Below are 12,024 nucleotides of genomic sequence, written 5' to 3' on the forward strand. Positions count from 1 at the left end.
TTCATCTCTGTAGTTGAAAATGTATCGTCAAATACTGTTGTTTTTCAATACCTGTCCCTAAACGTCCTTAATATGTTTAGCGGGAGGGTCAGTAAGAAATGGGAGAACTACTGTCCAATCTTCACGCCCACCCTACAAGTAGATCGGTGTGGCATTTGGATTAACGCGTCCTAACAAGATCCAGGTTCGAGTTTCTACATGAATACAGTGTTTGAAGCCCATTTTTGGTGTCTCCAGCCGTGATATTGCCGGGGTATTGCAAACGGTGGCATAAACGCTCACTCACCACACACGCACTAAATCTTCGTTTCATAATCCGGTAATCAACAATTGGCGGTCGTATATCCGGAAGTGCCTTGCGTCAAGTTATGTGCATACACGAACTATCTCTTCCTAACAAATTTATTCGGACACAGATATCAGTTGGTACAGAAACAAAGCGTTTGGTTATATCTCCACCATCGGATAAAGTCACGCTTTTCCTCCATCCCTGACAACAAACTGTTTTCCTATATGAAACTATTACAAATCGTTCTATATAAATCAACATGATAATGAATGGTTTCGAGTAAATATTTCCTTTCAAACTGATACCGGAAATACATACAGATCTAGCACACGCACGCACGCACACACAAGTTTAATGAAGTATACTGTGACGCATTAAACCTGAGGTTGAAGCACAAATAGTCGTTTTTCATCTTTCAGTGGGTGGAACAATCCCCCTCAAAGCTGGGGTGGTAGGCGTGAAATGACTAGTTTGTTGAGAAATAAACTCAAAGTAGGTAACTGAAGTTGTGACCAAAGCTGACTCGATCATTTTGTCAACAATCTCCAAGCTTGACAAATGCTGCATTCATAATATAAGTGAGTTGTGGACTGTTAACGGCATTTTTTTCTTGAAATTCATAGTCAGGGTAAATTTTATTTATGAAATACTTTAAAAGCTAAGGTATTCCAGATGTGTATTCCTTCATTAAAAAGGTATGTGATTTGTAGCCCTACGCTTTAACTGTTGACATTTTCAATGAACCTATAGTTTGACATTTTACGTGCACATGTATTGAACACAAACATTTTCAGTTGTCTAAATAAATATTTTTGGGAAAAAGCGTCGCGCCTCATAAAGCTTGGGACTGAACAACAACGTGAATATGAAATGAAATTGAAATATTTATTTTCTGCAAATATTCTGTTAATTGATTTGTGTTTGTTATATACCACCAGTGTCTTGATAACCAGCTGTCGGAGTGTTCATGCGACGCAAATGTTTCTGTTTCATATCGCTATTATGTTTATTTCTTTGCTGCGCAGTCCAACGCTTGTCTTTGGATCTAGCAGACGAACTCCGTGATTATCTCCCTTTAATCTGGGATTGTGGGTAACCTAAACGCTAGGCCGCCATATTGTCTGAAACAGAGACTCTGTGCAGCACTAGCTGCTCATTCAACCTAAAATGTTCGGAAATTACGACGTATAGCAATCGAATTGCAGTGGATATTTGCGAATCTATATATTTCCTCGTTAATCCGGATCTGTGCAATATCTAGAAGGATGGCATCCTTTAAGAAAGGACTGAGTAAAAAACTCAAGCCCGTCGCTCTGAACTGGAAACTGTTTCGAGCAAACGAACCTCTACTCAGTGTGTTCATGTGGGGAATTAATCACACGGTATGTCTTAATTGCCCTTAATTGTGTTTGCATTGTGTACGTTGTTGGTATTGCCAGTCACCCCGAGGGTGGTAAAACGTTATGTGTGTTGATTGTTCCCTATCACCACGCCTACAGGGTGGCTGTCATATTTGTTTACTACTGCATGATTCAGTTGTGTGTTTACAGACTGACAGATCACCCAATATTCAGGATCCACTTTGTGTGTTGTGTGATCTTGCTTGTATAAATATTAAGGAAGAACACTTTGCGTAGCAGACTTCCAGAAGCTTGCACACATTTAGTCGTAGTGTTGGTTAGATTAAATGTTCCCAATAAACCAATGTTTAATGTCGTCGGTCTGTACTCTGATCCAAATGGTTATTGTCATGTGTATTGAGGCCATATCTGATGTTTTATCTAAATATTCTCACATAAGTATAACACACAGCACTTGTACCTGTGAGCTTTTCAGTAGGTTTATGTTGTCTTGTATAAAGGTACCTAGTTACATACGATGAATGGTAGGATAAATAGTAGCCTATATCTATTACTTTTTCATTTTTTTGACAAACATGATGTCTGCATGAAATGTGAAATCTGTAGTTTTAATGAATATATTAAGGTGCTAATATATGTGTTCATATGGATCATGATAATTACAACAGTCACTGCTTGATAGCTCTATACTACTCATAAATATATTTTTTATATATAAAAAATTGAATGAGATTAAAAATAAATGATGAAGTGTTGATACCAGAACTGCTGCAAATTAACCATAATTAACCACATACAATGGACTCTGTATAATCTGATACTCACCGGGACTGGGAAAAAATGTATATCCACGGTTGCTCTAACGTGAAGGTGTTACTTTGATGCACACAATCCATGGCAATGATCAACCAATATTCATATGCATCAGAATTTGTTACCAACTGTGTTTGAGGTGTTCTCTTGTATCAGTTATCACAAATATTTTGGCACCAGATGGGTATGGCCTGACAAGACAATGATGGAATTTCTGCATTGTTGGGATGTCCAAATTGACACCTCACCTCATTGTATTCCAGATCCCTACAGACCAGTGGGTTGACAGTGTGGTAATATATACGCACACTTCAGGGTGGAATTGTAGCTGTCAGAATATAGATGTATATTAAGATAGTTCAACTCAAAATTTTACACTAGTGAATTCACTGTTACGTATTTATCATCAATTATTGAGCAAGTATATGCCATATGCAAAGCTATTGCCACCAGTAATGAAATTTTTTCTCATGTATATTTGGCACTGTTACTGATAAGTTTTCCATCAGACTACTGTCAGTATAGAAGACTGCAATGTTCATGTTTGGAGAAATGTGTTCAGTTTGTGTTAACTTGTAAATAAGAATTAATCTGTGAATATGTGTGTTGATTGAGGGTAGACTACAGTTGTTCAGGTAGTGCATTTTATTCTGATAGATGGGATGGCCTGCAAATCTTTCAAATCAATTCACCTCATGATTATATATTTTGTTGAAAGAATATTCAGGAATTAAGATAGACAACTTTCTGCAATGGGCCATGGGCTATTCTCAGGATTATTAGCCATTTTCTGAATTTAGAATGAGCCACTGCTCTTGTATCAATAGTAAACATTTAATAGGCCATTTTTTATTATAATGTGCACAATGGCCCATGGTCCCAGCCTTTTCCAATCCCTGAATATTTTTTAATGCCAATGTAAGTTGTATTGGTTTTTTTTAAATATATAATTGTAGGTTTGGAAATTTGAATATTGATATGATTATGCATGGTCTGGACTGGTAGGTGGCAATGTAATGGAAGGAAATGGAATATTTTAAGGCCGTGTGACGTAAGTCAGTCTCATCTCAGATATGCTGATTATACGATACCATGTCAAGGCCAGTCACAGCAACTGCAATGTCAAACTGTCACTTATCTCTGAAGATATCAATGTCAAGTAACGTATCAGTGTGTCTGTATCAAAACAAGTGTCATCATATATCTTGTTTGTGTCTATGTATGCATAAGTGATTATCATCGAACATCATGCAGGGGTTTATCTAGACTTGCTCATAGCTCATAGGTTGGCAGCAAATGTCAGTGAAAACTCCTAAATTGGAATTAAACATTTCCCAATTCATGTTGTAGTTATATCTAATGTTATATCTTTGTAGTGGTGACTTATTTGTACATGTTTGTCACAGAGAACAGGGTGTATAACTAGCAGCAGAAGAGCCGTTTATGATTGCTTTTGCATTATTTCATTAAATGAAGTACCAAATTAAGATTTGTTGTGAAATATGTTTGAGTTTAGGAAAATAAGGACTTATTAGCCTTCAGTTCACTTTTAGTATTTTGCAGTGTTAAAAGTCAAACAAAAGGTGTAGAAATGTTAAGAAGCTCTATGTGTTTGTGAGAATTATTTGTACCAGTAAGCTGATTTAAATATTGTTCTTGCTGCTCTGACAACTACTGATCAAACTGTCAACTGTCGTACACTTGTATCCCTTATTGCATTAACACGATCAAGGACAGAAGTTTCTCCGATTCCAGTGTGCCGATACACAGTGTCACTTTTCTGGTAGACATGCTGTTTTCAACAAGGCCTGATGACCCACGAAGGTTCAGGGTAAAATAGGTCTTCAGCAACCATGCTTGCCCCTAAAGGCGACTGTGCTTGTCGTAAGAGGTGACAAACGGGATTGGTTGGTCAGGGTTGTTGATTTGCTTGACCTGTGGCATGGGTTCCCAGTTGTGCAGATCGATACTTGTGTTATTGATCACTGGATTGCCTGGTCCCGACTCGATTACTTACAGACAAGTATTACCGAGTGCGGCCTAAAACTAAACAAGCTTGCTCACTCACACACACACACACACACACACACACTCACTCACTCACTCACTCACTCACTCACTCACTCACTCACTCACTCACTCACTCACTCACTCACTCACTCACTCACTCACTCACTCACTCACTCACTCACTCACTCACTCACTCAAAGGTAACTGACACTGGCAGAAACACAAAACACTTAAAGCTTACACGATATATGGGTAGATTCATTAGTTTACTTTCCTTTATCCTATTTATATTCCTAAACACTGTGTAAAGTCATTTTACTATATATGTATATACAGTATTTATGAGATGTGAGAAGTCACTGCCTCTCTGTGCATCACTGGACACTCCATGTTCAGGTTATCCTGAATTTGGAAACAAACACAGATTTGTGATTGTAAGTGACTACTGCTGTATCATTCTTGAGGTTTGCAATGCCTAAAGTAAGTGAGTGAGTATAGTCTTATGCCACACCCAGCAATAATCCAACTATCTGGTGGTGGTCTGTACAGGCTAAATAAAAAAAGTGAAAATGTTTCTCGGGCAATCAATGCGTCACTTTTATTTGTGTGCCTAACATTGTTTTATTGCTATTTTAGAAAAATAAGTTTGACTTCTCATCTCGATTGGAATGAGTGTCTGTCAGAACAAGTATGACTGAATCTAAACTTCCCAAGCTGTATTTCTGAAGAAAAAAAATGGAAATGCATTCCTCCCTTGTCACTTTTTTTCTCTATGAAAATTTCAAAGTACTATTGCCTGTGTCACATTTTTTTATGCAGCCTAACTAATAATTTTTCTGGAGCAGACGATCCAGTGATCATGAGCATGAGCATCAATCTGTGCAATTGGGAACTGATGACATGTCAACCAAACCAGCGAGCCTGACCGCCCTATCCCATTAGCTTCCTCAGTCTATGTAAACCTAGTCTCAGTGTATTTCGTTACAGTCCACCACAGAGTCCAACAAAACCTAGTACAAGGTTACGTCAGGTAACCTTTGAGCGACCAAAGACCGTCCAATCAAACGCGAGATGGTTAAATAGATTTAACAATTTGTCTTCCTATTACCAATTGACAAACCTGTTATAACTTAAAGATACCAGTGGAGACTGACAAAAGGCTCCAGTAAGTTGTAATTTCAATTAGAACAGATTCTTCTAATGTGAATTCAGTAAGTAGATCAAATGAAGTGTCTGTCAGTGAAATCCAAATTTTTGGTCTGTTGTTATTCCTGTAAACCAAAAGCATTAAAAAAAAGTTTTCCCTGATAATGACAGGCATGTTGACATCATTTTCAGTTGATTTTAATGTTGAAATAATTAGATGCATTTTTACCAGCTAAGCTTACTTGGTTGCAGTGTTGCAGACGTTTTAGTTCAAGCAAGTGACTTATTATTTGAATCATGTTGATAAGATGAGGTTATCATGACCTGTACTAAAAAAGTATGAACAATGAGTCCTAATAATAGAACTAGGAATACTTGCTCAGTTTGCCCCAGTCTATTGATGATGTGTGCATAATACACAGACTTGCATGTCGTTGATGAACACCTGCAGGGCAGTGAAGCATGGTTGCTGTAATTAGCACTGACTGCTGTCTTATGTCAGAGCCACTTTTTGCAGGATTAAGCCAAACAAGTGAACTGATAGCAAAATGTTTCCATGTTACTAGCACGTGAGATATACTATGGATTAAGGTTTCGCACATATCTGTCAGACCCACGGACAAATCCATCAGATTTGCTGATGGTTAATGGAAGTCTACAACCCGCCTCTCCTAGTGGCTCAACTGTATATTTCACAATGACTTTGAAGTTGTTATGAGTGACACACAACTCTAGTTTTCTGTTTGTAAAATTTGTGTTTGCTAATAATTTAATATAAATTATAAGAAATCTTATATTTAAAGTATTTGTTTGATTCTAATTCAAAGTGTCATGTGAATTTCCATTTTCGGAAACTTACAGGACCCAGTGTCCTCTTACTTTGAAACACCAATTGTGAACACTGTGGTATTGAGTGGAGTAGTGGTGTTCTGATTAATCAAAGATAGGGTGTGTTGAAACAAGCATAATGCTGTCAATATTGACCTACTGTCTGCAGCATTGTCTCCTGTTTAATTACCATTATGTTAGTTCTTGTGGCAGCAGGGGCGGTGGGGCAACTCAGTGGTTTCAGCTTTCGCTTGTCGTGCTGAAGACGTGGGTTTGATTCCCCAAATGGGTACAATGTGTTAAGCCCATTTCTGGTGTTTCCCCGCTGTGATATTGTTGGAATATTGCCCAAAATGGTGTAAAACAAACTCACTCTCTGATTCTTATGACTGTTAGCGTTAAGATTAAAACCAGCCACTAGCAGTCCATGCCTATAGTTAAATTAACATCTACTGTAGATAATAGAAAACAAGTTTGATCAAGTGGATTTCTTTATATGCGTTGACCTGTTTAAGTAGATATTGAGCATTTTAGGACTTTTGAATCTTTCAGATTTGAATGTTTGAATGATATCTTTTTATTGATGTAATGGTTTTACTGTTTGATTTGGTTTTCAACTGGAAGTATTGACAAATTAGAATTGCTTAGTTGCCCAGCACATGCATGGGTAGTTTAGAATATATAGAGCCTTCAGAAAACATGCTACTGTGAAACATGTACCTACTAAATCTTCTATTTTGGTAAATAAGTATTTTGTTCCATGAACACCTTCAGTATGAACTTTACAACATCTGATGAACACTAGTTCTACACTTTCAATACATACTTCCTGATGACTTCATATCAAGTGACATCCAGAAACTTTCAGTCTACACTTTCTGATGATTTCATTTATCCATTAAAACATACCTGTGCTTACATGACACACTTGAAGACATGAGCTGATCTGCGATGTGTTGTTGACATTGACTGGTCTCTGATGTGTTGTTAACAGCAGCTAATTTACATTGTGTTGTTAACAGCAGCTGATCTTCGATGTGTTGTTGACAACAGCTGATCTGTGATGTGTTGCTGACATCAGCTGATGTGTTGGTGATATGGTCAGCTGATCTTTGATGTGTTGTTGACATGATCAGCTGATCAGTGTTATGTTGTTGACATGATCAACTGATCTATGATGTTGACATTGACATGATGAGTTGATCTTTGATGTTGTTGACATTGACCTGATCAACTGATTGGTGATGTGTTGTTGATGTGATCAGCTGATCACTTATGTGTTATGTGTTGTTAACATCATCTGATGTGTGACTTGTTGTAAACATCATCTGTAGTTTTATGTGTTGTTTCAGGTAAATGAGTTGAACCATGTGAATCTCCGTGTGATGCTCATGCCTGATGACTTTAAGGCCTTCAGCAAGATCAGAGTTGACAACCACATGTTTAACAAGTGAGTATCTAGTTCCACACCTTAACTGTTTTGTAACATAGTTATTCCAAGAGCAAGTTTGTGGTCTGTGTCTGTCTGATAGAATTCAGCTTTTACTCAATATCATATACCTTTCAAAATGAGTTAAGGAATACCAGATGCTGAAGTTGATCACTCTCTGTTCTGTAGCATATTATTTTTGTAGTATTAGAAGTAAGAGTGTATGATTGTCTACATGTACTTGTCCACCATTAAGTGTACACAAAGTTTCTTGAACCGGCTTTTCTTTGGTTCCTCTGCTGTTACCAACATTGCATTCTAAAAGTTATGCCCGTGTAGGTCCAGTTCCCAGATTGAGGTATATGGTGTGTTATCACCATTCTCTGGTGGTTCTCTACAGTTGTACTCTTCTGCGAGACGCATGAAACATATTCTGACTGCAATGGTTCCTTGAGCCTGTCCACTCTCTCACAGTGATGTGCATGGTTAAGCTATGGAGCGTTTCACATGAACATTGTTACCTCTTGGTGACATGTTTGGAGTTGTTGAAGCTACATATTGTAAACACAACTGTACATCAACAAGTATGACATGCGAGACATGTTTTTTTTCAGTATGCAGTGCTAGCCATTTGAAATTTGAGTGAAGGAGAATTTTGTTTTATATTTTCAATGTGCAAAATAGTTCCAAATTTTTCTAACCAATTGGGCTAGCTATGCTTGAAAGAGACAAGTCCACGCAATAATTAACAAGCCTGAAATTTGAATGTCCACATTGGTTTCACCATTAAGCTGGTAATGTGATGTACACTTTTATCAGGCTGTAATCTGAAGTGATTTAAAAGTCTATAACTTAAAGGTCACATGCAACCAAAAAATCCAACATAATTAAAACACATTTATCACATGACATATAATATACACTGCTGCTTTTGAAAAAAACAAATAAACAAAATTATAAGCATACAATCGCGATTCAAAAGTGCAATATTTTGTACTTGGGCTTACTTCCCCCGAAACGAAGCCCTCGAGAGACCGAACCCAGTCATAGCGGGTGGATATGCACTCAAGTGTAACGATGGCTTCTGATTGGCTGTTTCATCTGCTGATGTGCTGAGGGTTCATTGTGTGTACAGAAAGATCATCTGTTTAGATGTGTAGCCAGTCACAAGAAAGTAAGATTCTTTATGGATAACAACTTCTTTTTGTGTACTTGATGCGTTGTTTCAGTATGGATTCATATACTGTTGTCAAACAAAATCATATACACTAAAAGAAGTCGTTATCCATGAAGAATGTATATAGAGATGTTGGATTTGGAAAATACATGTTCTCTGAATTTGCGCTTGATCCAATCAAAAATCATGTCAGTAGAGATGGTAAACTACTGCGTGGCTGGAATCTGTCATTCGTCCAAGTACAAAGCAGGACTTGAAACTGACAAAAGTTTGCACCAGTTTCCGTCAGATCCAGTCATCCGAAAAAAATGAATGTAGTTTGTTTGCAACCCACAGACATAAAAACATGTCATGTGTATCACACATGCCTAATTACATAATGTGGCAGACACGGGATTCGGGTGCACGAGTCATAAATCAACATATTTTCTTTATGTCATATTGTCTGATAGGTGTTAAGTTCAAACTGCACGTGGTCAATAATTGAAACTGTGTATTGCATGTTGTCTTTGGCAGACAGGCAGGCAGACATATAGGTGTGAATAAACCAGACACTGAGCTTTCTCTGTGACAGAGCCTGCTTACCACAATCAACAAGTTGTTTTACGTAACGAGTAGATTATTTACTTGTTTGTGTACACAACCAAGATTAGACTACTGCTCATGACCTTAGATGCTGGGCATGCATACTGTTTCAAGCTCCGCAAACCTATTCACTGCGCATGCGTTATGGCAGCACAGCTGTTGAAACCAGTTTTCCCCCCAGCGCTGGAGGGAATTTAGTGAAACGTTTGAACTCCGATTTCGCAGGCTTTTCTTTCATCGCGTTTTTTTCAACTTTATAGGTTGAATTGTAGAGTTGTGACGATACGCCCATGCCACGATATGATACATATCACGATACTGGTAGTCTGATACTTACGATACGATACGATACGTATCACGATATTTTGTCCTTGTATACAGAAAAATAAAAGTACTGGAAATAATGTGCTGTTATGTTATCATTTCAGGGAAGGTATTCTCCCAAGAAAAATAAAACACGTCATCCTGAAAGACATTTTATTAAAAATGTTTAGCATGTGTCAGTAAAGTAGTGTTTTCTCCCAAAAATGGAACAACATGGATCAACATTGGCACAACAGGCTTTTTTGCACAGATAACAAAATAAATTTGTGAAAATTATCTCAGTCGGAGCATGTCCATGGCAATATTTTCCACGAAAATCTAAATAGACTGTTTTCATGGACTGCTAAGTATGTAAGTATCGTGTTGAATCGATACACAACAATCGTATCGATGTATCGTATCGTGCAGCTCTTGAATCGCGAAAACTTGCGTATCGATTAATCGTCACAACTCTATTGAATTGGCATTTTTTATGATTTGTTTCGGTAAGTGCATACCGAAAGGTACCAGAATCTGCAAATTTGTGTTTTACGTTGCATGTGACCTTTAACAAGGCGGACTGAGTGGCACATTTAGAGAAAGACCCCATAAAAATTCAGGAGCCAGTCAGATCAGTGACTTTGAAGTTTACTGGCCCAATTGGATTTTTACTAGCCACTGTCTATTTCACACACATTATATCCTTATTACAAAGTCTACTGAAAATAATTCACATGATCTTGTTTGGTCTCATGGACTGGAATGGCCACAAATTATATGTATACATCCTTCGGAAAAGGAGGAAAAAAACCTTGAATCTTTTATGATACTACTAGCACTCATGCATAGCATAGCAAATTATCTGTAATAATGTGCAACCTCTTTTGAGTAGAATGGCAGTGATATTTTTATAAGCCTTCATGTGAAATCCCTGGAATATGGGTCCTTGAAAAGTGTTCCTTGTCCAGTGCCAGAAGCGTCATGGTCCAGGCTTTGGGATGTTGTAAACTCATGGGTTACCATGGTAGTAAAGTAAATAATTTCTACAGTTACTGAAGCTTTCTGTTTGGACAGGCGGAGCAGATGGGTGTAGAGTAACACAAGTGTTTGCACATTTTGTTTACGGAACTGACCCCAACTGTTGAACTGGATGTTCATGTTATGATAGTTGTCTGTCAGACTTGTAAAAGCTTACACAGATCTAGCGTATGTACACATGCTAGATGTACAGTGGTTATTCTTTATAACTCCCTATTACCAAGTCATAGTAGAAATACTAGAAAAGGTAATGGCTCAATTTAAAAAAGTTCCTCTACTTACAGACAGATGTAATTTACTTTGAGATCAATGCTCATTGATGATGTTTTTTAAAGCCAGTGAGAAATATTCTTCCCACAAATAATAGGGATGTAATAAACAGGATGATTCATGAAGTATGCCCTGGAATATGAGGTATGGGTCTCCCAGACTTCTTAGGACTCACAGTTCACTGTGTAGAGTTTTCATCCATGCTGAAGATTGAAGACTGAACCATTTATCATCACCGTGGAGATCTTGAATCAGCTGTATATGAGACATCTACCCATGTAACCTGTCACTGAAAAACTGTCTATTGTATATAATGTTTCAGAAGCATGTCAAAATATGTAAGGGCTGAATTGGTATACTGCAATGTATTCATACTGTGGTATTTTGCTTGTGGTTTGGTACACTGAAATGTACTTTGAAGAAATGGTATGTTTGGTTTCTGTATCGAAAATGTCATCTTACTCATCCTATGCTCATTACCTTTGGAATGCCATCACAAATATTCCATGTAGTTTGATTCTAGATGACATCTTCATGTAGCCTTGTCCCACTGAATCGATTGGGTGAATGAGTGAGTCTAAGTAACCTTAGTATCAATGTATTTCGTAACACTCCACCATTGAGTCTAACAAAACCTAGTAGAAGGTCGCGTCTGGAGACCTTTGAGTGACCAATGACCATCCAATCAAACGGTTAAAAATCTGCTGTTGACGTGGTTACCATTAGCCAATATTTTTTGCAAGGTGACATCTTTGAATATGCCAAAAACACCATT

The 12,024-nt window shown here is 37.6% G+C and overlaps 1 protein-coding gene across 1 annotated transcript in view; it reads left to right on the top strand.

Moving 5' to 3' along the window:
* The first annotated feature begins 1,373 nt into the window (after nucleotides 1–1,373).
* LOC137255227 (phosphatidylinositol 5-phosphate 4-kinase type-2 alpha-like) overlaps nucleotides 1,374–12,024 on the top strand; it is a 49,300-nt gene continuing 38,649 nt past the window's right edge. The window contains exons 1-2 of the mRNA XM_067792659.1: nucleotides 1,374–1,671; nucleotides 7,800–7,897. Of these exons, the coding sequence (XP_067648760.1) occupies nucleotides 1,555–1,671; nucleotides 7,800–7,897 (215 nt within the window). The 5' untranslated portion in view covers nucleotides 1,374–1,554. The remainder of the gene's footprint in view (nucleotides 1,672–7,799; nucleotides 7,898–12,024) is intronic.

Source organism: Haliotis asinina, chromosome 11, assembly GCF_037392515.1.
Source record: "Haliotis asinina isolate JCU_RB_2024 chromosome 11, JCU_Hal_asi_v2, whole genome shotgun sequence".
Lineage (NCBI taxonomy): Eukaryota > Metazoa > Mollusca > Gastropoda > Lepetellida > Haliotidae > Haliotis > Haliotis asinina.